Here is a 16175-nt window from a genome sequence, read left to right on the forward strand (position 1 = left end):
TTGCATTGGTTCAGTCTTGTTATACCTTTTAACACTGGAAATGTTTACTTTGTGCCATTATGTGTTCAAAGTATGTAACTTGATTTTACAGGATTCAGTTAGAAGATAATCTTGCATCTCAGATGAGATTTGTGACTTTAAAACAGTCTTAAAGTTGTTAAAGACTATGGAAACCTTTGCAGTTGGACTGAAAACAATTTACAATGTAATTTGGTCATGAGTCTATTTGGAGCCAGGGGTTGGAATGTTGTCGAGTATGTCCCTCATTAGACACAGATTTTTATTTATTTATTTATTTATTTGAGAGCAACAGAGAGAGAAGAGACTGGGGGGGGGGGGGCGGGGAGAAGAAAGAGAGAATGGGCATGCCAGGACCTCCAACCACTGCAAACAAACTCCAGATGCATGCACCACCTTGTGTATCTGGCTTCCGTGGGTCCTGGGGAAATCGAACCTTGAACAGGGGTCCTTAGGTTTCGTAGGCAAGAGCTTAACCACTAAGCCACCTCTCTAGCCCTAGACACAGATTTTTACTAAAGCTTATAACTTGTATTTCCAGAAGTCTGGCTGGAGGAGCTGTCACTGTGGGCAGAACCTGGGGTCCAGCCCTAAGGTTGTTTAGAGGCAGATCTGATTGCCAGCCCAAAGGTATGAAGAGAAGTCTGAGCTCTGTCTAGGTCTCTTCTGCTGGTGCCCTTGGGCTTGCTGTGATACTGGCTGTTTCATGGTGTCTCTCTGCTTGGATTTATGAATGGGAGCCAGCTTCTAATGCCATTTGATGGGACTTTACTGGATCTCTAGGCTTGAAATAAACCCTTCCTCCTAAAAACTGTATCTGGTTTGGAAGTTTATTACAGAAACATGGAGCTGACTACAATAATTTCGCATAATAAACTAGTAGGAAATTTATTTATCTTGTCAGGTTTCAACAAAAACATGATCTGGTTGAGTCAAGAGCTGATAGAACATTAAAAAAAAAATCCTTGGTATAATGAATTATATATAATTCTGAAAGAGCTTAAATAATTAAAATTTATGTAACACAATTCCTTTCTAATCTATTATATGAATAAGGGAAATTTCTTAAGACATTATAGCAACAGAAACAAATATAGGAAAACTGATGTTCAAACAGCCTTTATTATAGAAAATTCAAAACTTGTTTAGCCCACTAAAAGATGTATTTCAGATAAAACCAACTTTTATGCTTAACAATTCATCAAAATTTGGATTATATATGAATGACAGGTGTCTCCCTGTCAGCAGTAATTTGGAAAGACAAATCTCCCTTTGTGGATGTGGACTTAAAGCTTCACTCCTCTCTGGATCAAGTAGGAGTATAAAGTGTGAAAGTACCAGAGAGGCTACCACAGCAGCTTTCAGACATTACTCCATTGCCTCAGTGAAGACTGCATGATCACAACAATTTTTAGATGCTACTCTTCTGCCTCAGTGAAGAATGCACAAGGGAGGTTATTATAGCAACTTTTAGGTGTTACTCTGCTGCCTCAATGTTTAAAACTGAATGCACATAATTGGCACATCCTTAAATTGGATTCAAATGGCCATTTTTCTCCAGTTGTAGTCATTTAGATTCCTCCTGTTGATTTATTACAACTTAGCTACCTAATCCAATACAAAGGTGAAAATAATAGGAAGTGGAAGTGATTTGGCAATCAGCTACAGCTATCTCGACTGCATGTATTTATACTATCATTGGTGTAACTAGAGATGTCCTTTTAGATACCTAAAAATCATTACAAAGTTTTCTAGCTGCAGAAGTGTCACAGGTCGGGCTAGAGAGATGGCTTAGTGGTTAAGCACTTGCTCATGAACCCTGAGGACCCCGGTTCGAGGCTTGATTCCCCAGGACCCATGTTAGCCAAATGCACAATGGGGTGCACACATCTGAAGTTTTCAGTGACTGGAGGCCCTAGCATGCTCATTCTCCCTCCCTCCCTCCCTCCCTCTCTCTCCCTCTCTCTCTCTCTCTTTTTCTCTCTCTGCCTTTCTTAAAGAGAAGGGACTTGATCACATTCTTAATAACAAGGTAGAGAAGAAAAACGTTTAAGTAAGTATTCCTTCTTAACAAAAGTGACCTTCTAGCATCCTATCTATGCTTAAAGCATTCCTTTGTTCTTGTTTTGTTTTGTACTAGGATCAAACACAGGGCTTTGCATATGTTAGGACTTACCTTGATTCTTAACACAGAAGAAAACTGCCAAGACCTCAAGAGGCACAATATGGCCAACAGAACATCCTTAATAGCTCCTTATTGCACACTCCTATATAATATTTAGATATTAATTACTGCTTCTAGCCTCTGCCTGTTTCCTTCAAATTAACAAAGTGTACCCTGCCCTTAGTCTAATTCTTTTAAATAACTGGTCCAAAGAGACAAGTTGAGTTGATTCTCCTATTTTCTCTCAGGGCAATGACATTGTTCTCACCTTATTTACACAATGAGAAGCAGCATACATCTTTCAGTTCTTCATTAGAAAGCAAGTCATTATAATACCTAAACTTAGAACAGTAAAATGCACTATAAATATAAACATCATATGCCTTCCTTACTGCAATATACAGTTTATTTTTCAGATGAGGCACAAAGGTGTTGGCATGACTCACAATAATATAAAAATAGATGGCACATGTAGCTTAGAATCATCTTTTAATGAGAAGGAAAAACTACTTCGTGTGGGCATCTCCCACAAAAAGGACACATAACAAATAATAGTAGTCAACATACATTATATTTATTTTACTAAATAGCATGTTCATAAGAACACAAACAAACCAGAAAACTTTTACTCAAAACTAGTCTAAGAGGATGAGGGTAACTTTAACCTGTTCCACACTCTTCTATGTACATGGAGCTGGAACTGTGTCAGACAGTGATGCATACTTTGCCTTTTCTGTTGAACATAATAAAACTTCTTTGAACATAAAAGAATTTCTCTGAACCAAGAAAGACATACAAAGTATTACAAGATACAGGCACTTTATGTTCCCAGTTTTAAAAATAAGTCAAGTGAAAAACACTTAATAAAAGTAACTAGACTAGAGAAAGCTTTAGGTGTTCTAGTTACTTACACTCCAATGCAAATAGTGTCAAACAAGTAAAACAAGTATAACTGGGATTAAAAGTCATATTTGGAAAAAAGAAATCCAACTTACTACAGCTGGAGAAAACTGGCAATTTAAATCCAACTTGGAGATATGCCAATAATATACATTGAGGCAGCAGAGTAACATCAGAAAGCTTTGCACGAGTGTAGTTAGTGAGAAAAGCCAAAGGTGCTTTTATTCCACAGTATCTAATTAAACAAAACAAAGTAATTTTACAAAAAAAAAAAGTACCAAATGATACTTTAAAATAAATAGTTCATCATTTTGATGAATATATACACGTAGAATCCACTTCCTGGGGATTTAACTATCTAACAGTGGCATATCACTATCCAGAGGTGCAGGAGCAAGTTCACATAAATAGAACAGGGTAGCTTCACTAGCCTCGGCCTCGGTCAACGGTTCCAGGCGAACAAGCTTACTCTGGGTTGGCTCTGGGTCCAGGTTGCTCTCCAGAAGCTCATCAACTTCTATGGGCTTCTCTACAGAAGACATCACTTCTGATGATGCTATTGTGCTCCCCTGCTCAGTAGCAGTAGTAGTAGTAGCAGCAGCAGCAGGGTTCCCATCAAGGAATGCAAGGAGCGGGAAGGCAGTGTACTGGATAAGTTGCTTGTCTGTAAGCATTAGAACATCACTCATATATCCAAATACAAAAAATGATACATTTTTATGTAAGCTTAAAAAAGTACAAGTTAGGCATAGTGGTACACAGATTTAATCCTAGCATTCAGGAGGCCAAGGTAGGAGGATTGCTTTGAGTTTGAGGCCAGAATGAGACTACATGAACTGTATAAGTCAGGAACGTCTTTCATCCAACAATTTAGAAATGAGACTCATTCAAGTCTCTTAAAGTTAAAATTTTAAAAAGTCAACCTTTAATAACTCTTACCTCACCAACTCCATTTGTTTAAAAGCACAATCAAGTAAAGTTAGTCACCTGTACTGAATTTTTCATACTGTTCAATTTTTTGTGTGATTTTGGGGATCAAATCCAACCCTGCATATGCTACAAGAGCTCTATCACGGAGCTAACTGTACTGTACACACCCCAATCCTTTAGTTGTTAAGTGCAACAGGATTCAACACTCTGTTTTTTCTACATTAGACTTTTCACAACAAAATGAAATGACGATGAGCAACCTCACAAAATCCCAGACTACGATGGCCTCGGTACCTACCTGGTTTGCACTTGGATTTTCTTCCCTCTTCTGAAGATGGCTGAACTGCACTGCTCCTGGTAGCTTCTAATCCTTTATTCTCAGTCTGAAGGAAAAATGTTGTAAAAATACTTGTTTTATACCTTATGTTCCATAAAAATTAAAAACTGGTAAAATATAATACTGGAAGATTATATTATTCAAACATATGGAAAAGTGGCACATCAGGAAAGATAGATTAAAGAGAGAATTGACTAGAGATAGTAAAACTGGTTAAGAAAATTTGTCCTAAGGGGAAGAAATGAGGTATTTGAACTAGGATAAAAGAAGGGTGTGTATTAAGATAGAATCTATGAAAGACAAAAGATGGGAAAGAATCAAAGAGACTTGCTTCAAGTATGAGCTAAGAATATTCACTTCATTTCATTTCATTTAAATAGCTCCAACTGAAAATGTATTACATAATTCTCTTCCCAACAGCAGAACATTTAGCATAAACCAGTCCAGGATGGCGTAGTAATGTTTTTTACATAATCTCTATTCTTGGAGGCCTCAACACTGAGATGTTGGGTTTATTATCCTTGTTGTGATTTTTCTCCTTTCAATCACTGTCTTCTTTCTGATTATCAAACAACCTGAATCTTTTGTGTAAAATTCTTTAGTAATCTTTCACTGATGTTCAAGCTTGGAGGTACAAAGGAAGTTCACAAATTATCTGAATAGTTTTAAGTTGCTGTGATATTTGTGCAATGAGGCAGAAGTTTCCATAATTCAGGAAAGGTACTGCCCCCAAGATACTAAACTACCAAACCACTCCAAATGTATGAGTAAAAACAGTTATTTACTAGTCACAACAGATACATCAACATTAAGACAATAACATTTTTATTCTCCCTAGAACACAGTAGTATCAGCAGTACTGATATTCTAGAACCTGAGAACCAGGATTATGAATGGATTTCATTTCTCATGCAAGGTTTCACTCATTAGTAGTGGCAAGTCAGCCATATTGAGGAACATAATATATCTTGAGCTAGAAAAATGTTGTAACTCATGTCATATATCCTTGTCATCAACAAGGAAATGACAAAGCACCAATAATTTATAATTTAGACACAGAACAATAATGAAAAGACACACTCTTAAATAGATTTTTAGGATTATATAGTAATACATAATGTGATAATTTCTGTTTCTGAAAACTCTTAACTAAGTTATCAGTTTTTGGAATTAAGAGAATTAAGAGAATGATCTTAGAATGACTCAGCTTCTATCCATCAACAGCACAACATGTTCAATAAATTAAATGTATGAGAAAGTCATGCAATTATCCAATACTAAGGCCGTATTTCCTGAAATAGATGAGGTGTGACGTAAATCCTAGGCAAATGATGGCTCTATGTGAAATCCAGCATGTTGCCTGTTTATCAAAACATAGTTTATTGCAACACAGCTACCTAATCTTTTATGTACTGTCCATATCTGCTGGGTCTCACCCCAAGCTGACCTGGAACTCACTCTGTAGTCTCTCGTTAGCCTTGACTTCATAGTGATCCTCCTACTTTTGCCTCCCATGTGCTGGGATAAGAGGTGTGCACCACCATGCCTGCCTATATCTGCTTTAACAGTGCAACTGAAGCACTGTTAATTGTGAGAAAGAATAAGTGGCCTGTAAAGTCAACAATATTTAGTGGTACAGTGTTCTGCTCATCACTGGGATAAATAACACAGACAATGCAAAATCAACTCCCTGTTTCAGATGTACATCTAAAAATGTATGAAATGGAGTCAAACTACCCCTCACATGTGACAACAGAAATCCCATCCATTACCCTTATCTCTCATATTTACCTGAGATATGCTCAATGTTAGATTACAAAGAATAAAAATGAAATTCTGACTTCACTAATAAATAATGTGAACTGGATCTATTTTTGTAGTCAAAATAAATAAATAAATTCTCATACAATTTGATATAAATACAAGAAATAGAATCTATTAGCCAAGGCAATAAGCTATACGAAATAGAAAAGCTTTATAAATATCTGCTACGGCCACATTAAACTGTCCATACTAATCATTAAAACCAGTTCTAAAGAATTTCTTGGCAACATTTGCTAAACCCAGCTACAGTTACTAATTAAAAAAGAAAACCTTAAAAAATTAATCACTACTTCAGTTGTTTCAATTTGCCTTTCCTTAAATTATCAAAAACTTGTACATTTTTAATATATGCTAATGAAATGAAGGAACTTAAAGAATATGGATACCAGTAAAATTTCAGTTTAAAAAAGTTGAGAAATTGTTAATAGAAGGAACAAGTGTGTGAAATGTAAAAATCATATTTTAATCATTTAGTTCAACGGAATATCTGAAGAAGATAAGGTTAAGTGCTTTCTTAGCACCAAGAGGCTGATTTCATATACTCAAGAGTGAATCCCACACAGGCCAGCTGGACTGGGTAATGAAAGAATAACCCACAACCAAAAGTTATTTTTCCACCTAGCATTTTATTATCAATAACACACATTAGGTAAAAATTTAAAATGGTTTTGCTAACCGGGAGTAATATTGCTCTCTATTTACTAGGACTTTTCTTTTTTTTTTCATATGTTTATAGCTATAAGTCCTGAGCAACATGAATTAAAACTTACTTTTGTATTATTGATGTAATCTGTGGGATTCATCTGCACAGAACTAGTGAAAAGCTGAAAGACCAAACAAGAAAGATGATAAGTTTAAAAAATATTTTAATGAGAATTGTTGTGTTCAAAATTTTTATACATTCATGTGAAGAAGAGATAGATGTTGCTCCTACACTAGGAAATTCCCACTGAGAAAAACAAGTGTGGAAAAGAAAAGCAAGAAAACAGAAAGAAAAACAAAAGCAGAGCAGGCTGGCCAAAGCACTAGATAGAAATTTTAGGTGGTAAGAATTTCCCTATGAACAATGGGTAAATCAATTGAGACAAATGATGGTTTTCCTTAGTTCACATCTCCTTCATTATTCTCCATTATTTCCTGTATTGTTTTGCTCCCTAAATGCCTTTAGCCTCGTGTGGCAAGAAAAGCTGAGTCTCAGCCTAGGGCCTTCATTGAATATCTACTAATAAGGCGACTAGTGTATAGACTTTTCTCGATAGCAGTGAAACCTAAACTATACTTCCAGTGGATCCCTGAGAACACAGCATCTCTGCTGGGTTATACTGCCCTCACCTGGCAGAAGAGATCCTAGGTGTAAGAACACTGCTTGTGAGCTCTACTCTAGTCCAGCCAATTTAGACATGGAACTTCCAGGTCATGCAGCTCCAAAGACAGTCCTTCCACATTAAGGCATTAAGAAATTAAAGAAGACAAGAGAACACCCTTTGTCCTCTTCAAGAGTTTACAATGTAAAAGGTAAGACTCACATCAAACAGCCAATATATGTACAGATACAATCCTTAACAGTAAATATCGAGGTATAAAAACACAAAGGAGTTAAGAAAATAAAATGGGAGAAAAACACACACAGAGTTGGTGACACAAAGACCTTGATAAAGCTAAGTGTGTGTTGGGGGGTAGGGGCAGAAGGTAGGAGAGAGAGGTTAGAACTTAGAAAGGAGAAGAGAAAATAATTCTCAGCTACAGAATTAGCATCCACAAAGCAGACAGAGAAATGTTCTTAGACTCAGGCCAGAGCCAGCAAAGTTAACTTCTCCCCTCCCTTCTGTCCTACACACCCTTCTACTGGATTTGGGGTTTCTCACACACACTCCTAGAAGATATATGGTACAACCTATAAAACTAGCTCATATATGGGAATTGGCACAGCTTACTGAATTCTATGGCCAATCCCCTCCTGTTGTCTCTACCCTAAATCATCCAGAAATTAACTATGCAGAGAAAAGCTACAAACTCTGAAATATACTACACTTATTTGCATATTGACCATTTTTGCTAATTGAGAAAACAAGATAAGCCACATACGAATTTTTAAACAAATACTATCATATAATTCAAGGATAATATGGAACTCAGATGAGAAAGTTAAGAGTATAAATATGAAGTTAGGAGAGCTTCCTATGAAAAATAATACAGATTCAATGCCATCCCAATCAAAATTCTACAAAGTCTTCAAAGAAATAGAAAAAATTAAAATTCACATGGTGGCTGGAGAAATGGCTTAGTGATTAAGGCACTTGCCTATGAAGCCTAAGGACCCAGGTTCGATTCTCTAGGTCCCATATAAGCCAGATGCACATGGTGGTACATGCGTCTGAGGTTTGTGTGCAGTGACTAGAGGCCCTGGAGCACCCATTCTCACATACTCTCTCCCTCTCTCTGTCTCTAATAAATAAATAAAAATAAATCTTTAAAATAAAATTCACATGGAAGCACAAAAGACACCAGACAGCCAAACTACTTTCAGCAAAAAGGATACTGCTTGAGACATCATCATACCAGATTTCAAGTTATACTACAGAACCATAATAACAAAACATCACAGTAATGGCACAAAAAGAGACATGTAAATCAGTGGAACAGACTAGAGATCTAGATATTTAGTCGTGGTAAGATCCAGGCATAAGGAAACTACAGCCACCTGATTTTTGGAAAGAGGACAAAAACACAAAGGAGTTGATTACATTTTCAACAAATTGTGCTGGAAATCTTGTATAGCTACATGTAAAATAATGAATCTAAACCTTTTATGTCTCATCATGCACAAAAATTCCAAATGGATGAAGGATCTTTTGGCTCAGGTCTTAATTCAGCTAAGACCTGAAAACCTGAAGTGACTAAAATGAAGAGTAGGGGGCTAGAGAATAATGGGAGAAGATTATGATCAAAATAATATGTACACATATAAAAGATATAAATCAAAAAGTTAGGATGTTTTGTCAAAGCTATTTTTGAAAACAGGGTTTAGTAATAAGGAAAAGGAAGGACTGGAGAGATGGCTCAGTGGTTAAGATGCTTGCCTGCAAAGCCTAATGACCTGAGTTTGATTCCCCAGTTCCCATGTAGAAACATGCACAAAGTAGTGCACACATCTGGGATTCTTTTGCAGTGGCTAGAAGCCCTGGAGTACCTATTTTCTCTGTCTCGCTTCTCTCTCTGATTGCAAATAAATACAATTTTTAAAATTCTTAAAAAAAAAAAAAAAAACCAAGGCTGGAGTGATTGCTCATTGTTTAAAGGAACTTTCCTGCAAAGCCTAACAACCCAGGTTCAATTCCCTAGTACTCACCCACAGCCAGATGCACAAAGTGGTGCATGCATCTGAAGTTCATTTGCAATGTCTAGAGGCCCTGTCATGCTTATATTCTCTCCTTGGAAATAAGTATTAAAAGGGGGGGGATCAAGATGGTTCTGTGATAATTATCTGGAATAAGTTGATAATATTACAGAAAACATGAATGCCAAAAAGGGCAGTAGTGAGACCCTATCTCAAATAAACAAAACAAAGGAATTAAAAGTTTGGCATTATATGCATTGAGGACAGACACGACTAATGATTCTAAAAGCACAAAAGTGGAATTCATGGCAAGTTTGTGTTTAAAATGTTAAGAAGTACAGATACTCACTTCAAAGAAAAAAAATTTTTTTTTGAGATAGGGTATCACTCTAGCCCACTCTGACCTAGAACTCACTATGTAGCCCATGCTGGCCTCAAATTCAGCGTGTTCCTCCTACCTCAGCCTCCAGAGTAATAGGATTAGAGGCATAAGCCACCGTGTCAGGCTCCATTTCAAAGTAATTTTACAAGACAAAATCTCTTCACAGAGGAGCAGAAAGATGAGAGGAGCCAGATGTGATGATTCAGAAGGTACAAAGAGAAGAATCACAAATTCAAGGCCAGCATTGGTTAGTGAGTCACAGACCAGCCTTTGTTACATAAAATCATATTTTAAAGAAAAGTTCTATTGTAGAATACTTACTAGTACTAAAAATATACAATGTTATTTCACTTAATAGATAGGGAGGCTGGGGATGCAGCTCAGTTGGTACAGTACTGAGCTAGCATGCAGGAAGCCCAGTTTGACACCCAAAATTGTATTAACAAGGTACGGCAGCACAGGTTTATCATTCCAGAACTCAGGCTGTGGAGGATCTAAAGTTCAAGGTCATCCTAGGCTACACAGCAAGTTTGAGGTCAGCCAGCAAAAAGGAGACCCTATCTCAAAAAAAAAAAAAAAAAAAAAAAAACTTTTTGCAAGGTTAATAACATTAGTAAGTCAAGTGCCAAGATCTTGTATCAGAACCCAGTCCTGTCTGACTCTAAAACAAATTTCCTTCCACCAGCACAGGGATAAGATAAACAAAGCCTATATACACTGGAAAACAAACACAGCGGGAGGAAGAGAGCTGGAAAAAAATGGCTCAGAGCTCAAAGGTGCTTGCTTGCAATGCCCAATGACCTGGGTTCAACTGCCAGTAATTATGTAAAGCCAAATTCATAAAGTACCTCATGTGTCTGTAGTTCATTTGCAGTGGCACAGAGTCCTGTCATGCCCATATACTCACTATCTCTGTTTGCCTTTCTCTCACTCGACCCAAAATAAAAATAAATTTTAAAAAAGCAGCCAGGTTTAGTGGTGCACACCTTTTAATCCCAGCAGTTGGGAGACAGAGGTAAGTAAGGTGGACTGCTATGAGTCTGAGGCTAGCATAAGACTACAGAGTGAGTTCCAGTTCAGCCAGGTGTAGAGTGAGACCACTAACTTAAAATATAAAAATAAAAAGACTCAAACACTGTAGAAGACAGTTAAAGTTAGTGAAACAAGATAATTTAGACTTTTAGAAGAGAATCAATTCAGGAAGTAACAAATACCACCACTCAGTTCTACAGTTTTACAATGAGGAAGCAGAGTGGTAAATGGGCAGAGAAAGGTATCAAAAAACTTAAGTGTTTAAAGATGGGGACAGCATGTACATACTGGAGGCAGATAGGAAAGATCAAAGATAAAGGGAAAAAAGCAAGGCAGAGGACAGGAATACAAATTGGCTTTAAATAAGTTTTTCCTTAAAGAAAGGATAACTGGAAACCGCTTATGAGAGGATAAGAACATAGTAAATTATTCCTGCAAATATGGAGAGTTGAGGACAAATAAATTCAGTAAATGTTCCAAGTCAAATTAAAATGACTTAGTTGAAGATTACAAGGATTCTTAAAATAGCCAGAATTAAGGGATTTTGTTTTTCTTTGTGACTAGTAGAATATTCTGAAAGGTCCTAGACTCAGAGTTGGAGCAGGACCAATAAACACAAGAAAGCAGGTCATGAACACAGAAGCATGTACAAGAAGCCTTCAAAAGTGAAACACATCGCATATGTGCTGATGATCTGCAAGGATGGTGAAGTCAGGTGACAATGACTGAGCTCTCAGGGAAAAGGCACACAAATGAGTAAATTAATGAACTGGAAATAAGACTAAAGAATAATAAAAGACTAATCAAGAGTTCCTACAATGATAAGACTATAAAATATTTATGTGAGAGGAGAGAGGCAGATGAATAAATAGAGAGGGAGAGAGAGAAAGAGTGCACCAGGGCCTCTAGCCACTGCAAATGACCTCCAGACACATGTTCCACCTTGTGCATCTGACTTTACATGGGTACTGGGAATCAAACCTGGGTCCTTTGGCTTTGTAGGCAAGCACCTTAACAGCTAAGCCATCTCTCCAGCCCTTATAAAATCTTTTCATATGAGAGAAGTTATAAAGCAAGAAATAAAGAAAAGAATGCAAAATGTTTCTAGAATAAACAAGATGATATGAAGAGAGGACAAGATTTATCTAGTAGGGCCAGGCTACACAAAGCTTTAGATAAGGGTGAGGAGTTTGGCACTGAATAAGAGGGAAATGAAAGAGAATGGTAGTTAGCTAGAAACAGAGAAAAGGATTCACAGTCCAGATATAATATTGCAGCCGAGATTATACAGATGATCACAAGCCTGAAACAGGAAAAACTTGAGCTCAAAACATAAGAATTTCTCATATATATATATATATATATTTATATATATATATATATATATATAATTACAAATATAACAACATATATTTGAGTAGAAAATATGTAACATCCAAAGGATTAAGAGGTAGCTCCATGATACTTCTTAGCTAGGTACATGTATGACTAATTTCCACAGATCTTTATTCAGTTACAATTTATACTACACTGAAACATACACACAGCAACAAGTCCAAACAAGACCTGGATTTTGTAGAACTATGGAACAGAACTGATATACTATTACAAGGGAATTAACTCCCATTCAATGTTCCAAACCCAATAGTATATGTTCTTTAAGCAAAGAGAATGCAAACACAGTGTGAAACACAAAAAAGAAAAAGTATGATTTTTAAATGTACATAAGTACTCAAATCATCAGCACAGCAAAGGTCATTGGAAATACCTACATCAACCAGAAGATCTGGATCTATGCTAAACTGTCTTCCTGACAGCATAGCCTGGAAGTCCTCTAAACTGCAATCAATACTGTCAAGATAATCCAGCAGCTCAACCCTGGGGTAAGAAAGTAATTGTGTATTTATTAGGGACATAATGCATATACAATACATAATAATAGATATCTTAAAGCAAGATCACTAAAAAGGTAACAAACAAAATGTGAAATAAAGCAATTAATTAATTTTAGGTAATATCTAGTACTCACTTTCCCAAAAGGTTAATGTTATCATTTAGAATGGAATCCATCATGGTCACAGGATCTTCTGTAGTCAGGCTGGATGAGCCATTTAGCTGGAGCGCACTAGACATAAGAGGGCTGGGGCCACCACTGCCAGAACTTAACGATTCTCTGGCTGGTTCACTCGGATCCCCACTCTGAATGACAGGTGCATACTCATCTTCATTGTCATCTTCAACAATTACAATATCAGGGTACTGGCTACAGTTGTATTGACAATAATAGAAGAAACAAATACATTTTCAGACAAAGTAGATTCATGCAATCATCTTCTACAGAACCTCTTCCCAGCCTACTTACTAAAAGGCTTAAGTTTCTTGAGTAGTAGCTTAATCACAAATTTTGATGCTTCATAAGTTAGAAAAGCATAAAAAAAAAAAATCAACAAAAAATTTTAGTAATTTAATTATTTCTTAGGGAAGTGTAGATTCATCTGATTGAATATTATCCAGTTGCATAATCCAAATATGATAGTGTTACTAATCCACCTATGAGATATTAATAATTAAAATACTATATACTGTTCATCAACAAATTATTATCATTTTTTTTTGTTTTTTCAAGGTAGGTTCTCACTCTAGCCCAGGCTGACCCCAAATTCACTCAGTATTCTCAGAGGGGCCTTAAACTCACAGCAATCCTCCTACCTCTGCCTTCCAAGTGCTGGGATTAGAGGCATGCACCAACATGCCCAGCAAAAAAGTATTTTTAAAGTGGCTCTTATTTTAGCTTTTTAAAAGAAAAACTGACCAATATTCTCGTAAGTCTCTTTTTAAATGTCTGAGAAAGAAAATAGGGGTACACTAGGGCCTCTTGCTGCTGTGAATGAATTCCAGACTTATATGGCATATTATACACCTGGCTTTACATGGGTACTAGAGAATCAAACCCAGGATGATAAGCTTTGCAATCAAGTGCCTTTAACTGCTGAGCCATATCCTCATCTCCCTATGTTTTATCTCATAAACTTACTTGGAAGGATCAGATATAACTTCCTCATTTATTTCAGGAATAACTGGGACATTCTCTTCATCCGTGTTATCATCAGTAACATCATAAATAATGATGTCATCTGAAATCCTCTCTCTTGGCTTTAAACCTTCAGTTCTGCTGTGTGGAACCTGAAAAAACAATAGACAAACAAAATCATACAGACTATTACAAAGGTTATCATTTCAAAAAACAGGCATATGCTATTTACTAAACATTGAGAACACAACAATAAACAGTACAACTACATCCTCTGGCTTTCAGCAGCTCATATACTAATGGCTATTACTAATACTGCCTTATAGAGGTATGAGGCATACTTACAGCCTGGATGCTACTTCATTACTCTTACTTAAAAAAAAATATATTTATGTATCTGTGAGCAGAAAGAGACAGAGAGAGTATACAGGCACATCAGGGCCTCCTTGCCATGACAAACAAACTACAGATGTACGTGCCACCTTATTCATCTGGCTTAATGTGGGCACTGGAGAACTGAACCCAAACCAGCACAACCTGCAATCAGATGCTGTTAACTGATCCATCTCCTCAGCCTTATTACCACTTTTACTTTAAGAAATCCTCAACCCTAAGTGCCCCACAATGAACAGTGAAACCCTGCTGAAGAGGCCCCTCAGTGAAATGGAGACATGGAGAGAGGAGATAAAGACCTAGATAAAATAAATAAATAAATATTGGGCTTGAGAGATGGCTTAGTGGTTAAGGCATTTGCCTGCAAAGCCAAAAGCCTCAGGTTACATTACTGAGGATGTACAAAAGCCAGATGCACAAGGTGGTACATGTGTCTGGAGTTCATTTACAGCATTTGGGAACCCTTCTGCACCCATTCTATCTGCCTCTTTCTCACATAAATAAAATAATAATTTTAAAAAAAAGACCTTCAAATTCCAAAGTGCTTTTCATGCTTACAAAGTCAAAGTTCCAGGCCTTCAGAAATTTCAAGTGTTTCAGACACCCATGTTCTATTCTCATTCATTAACTAGGTTCATGAAGAGAAAATCTACTCCATAGTGAAATGTCAGTTTGGCTATTTTAAACTAGCTTTAAAAAAAAAAAAAATGATGCTGATACACAGCTCAGCCTTGTGGAAACATTTTATAATACCAGTTACTCAAGAGGCTAAGGCAGGAAGATCTAAAGTTTATGCCTTCCTGGGAAACAGAGTGAGGTTAAAGGCAGCCTGGGTAGCTTAATGACACTCTATCTCAAAATAAAAAGCAACATGAGGTCTGTGCGTACTCGCGTAACATGCATGAGACTCTACTATCCATCCCCAATATTTAAAAAAAAAACAAAACAGACAGGGCTGGAGAAATTGCTTAGTGGTTAAGATACTTGCCTACAAGGCCAAAGAACTCAGGTTCAATTCCCCAGGACCCACCTAAGCTACATGCACATGCGTCCAAAGTTCAAGTTCATTTGCAGTGGCTGGAAGCCCTGGTGCGCCCATTTTCTTTCTACGTGCCTTTCTCTCTCTGCTTCTTTTGCCCTCTCAAATAAATAAGTAAAAATAAAAAAGTTTTAAAAGGTATATTCAGGCCATAAGTAATTTTAGTTCTTTACAGTGAACTAGGTAACAGAGCTAAAAGATACACTTTAAAATACATAAAATTCTAGCTGAGCGTACTGTCGCATGCCTTTAATCCCAGCACTTGGGAGGCAGAGGTAGGAGGATTACCATGAGTTCAAGACCACCTTGAGACTACATAGTGAATTCCAGGTTAGCCTGGGTTAGAGCGAAACCCTTCCTTGAAAAACAAAACAAAATACATAAAATGCTAAGCTGGGCATGGTGGCACACACCTGTAATCCCAGCACTCAGGAGGCAGAGGTAGGAGGATCACCATGATTTCAAGGCCACCCTGAGACTACACAGTGAATTCCAGGACAGCCTGGGCTAGATTGAGTCCCTACCTCGAAAAACCAATAATAATAATAATGATGATGATGATGATGATGATGATGATGAAATAAAATTCTAGCTTAAGAAAACTGCATCCATTTTCATGAGTCATCAACCTTACACAAAAGTTACATATGTATATCAACTTGGTTATTAAGAAGCAGTAGGAAGAACAATCAACTCTGAGGTTAATTCTGCTTTGCCCCAGAAAACAATTCAGGTAATTAAACAATAAATCTGAAGTAACATTTAAAAATTTTAAGATTACAAAGTAA

At 36.8% G+C, this 16175-nt stretch overlaps 1 protein-coding gene across 2 annotated transcripts in view; it reads right to left on the reverse strand.

Annotated features, from left to right (window-relative positions):
* Positions 1–2654: 2654 nt before the first annotated feature.
* Positions 2655–16175, reverse strand: part of Hsf2 (heat shock transcription factor 2) — a 34175-nt gene continuing 20654 nt past the window's right edge. Inside the window, exons 8-13 of one of the 2 annotated variants that reach the window (XM_045159770.1) lie at positions 13959–14107; positions 12954–13187; positions 12697–12802; positions 6944–6997; positions 4311–4395; positions 2655–3746 (exon numbers count right to left, since the gene is read on the reverse strand). In XM_045159770.1, the coding sequence (XP_045015705.1) occupies positions 3433–3746; positions 4311–4395; positions 6944–6997; positions 12697–12802; positions 12954–13187; positions 13959–14107 (942 nt within the window). In that variant the 3' untranslated portion in view covers positions 2655–3432. The remainder of the gene's footprint in view (positions 3747–4310; positions 4396–6943; positions 6998–12696; positions 12803–12953; positions 13188–13958; positions 14108–16175) is intronic. The other variant, XM_004651234.2, reaches the window with a different exon arrangement.

The sequence above is a fragment of the Jaculus jaculus genome, chromosome 9, assembly GCF_020740685.1.
Source record: "Jaculus jaculus isolate mJacJac1 chromosome 9, mJacJac1.mat.Y.cur, whole genome shotgun sequence".
Taxonomy (NCBI): Eukaryota; Metazoa; Chordata; class Mammalia; order Rodentia; family Dipodidae; genus Jaculus; species Jaculus jaculus.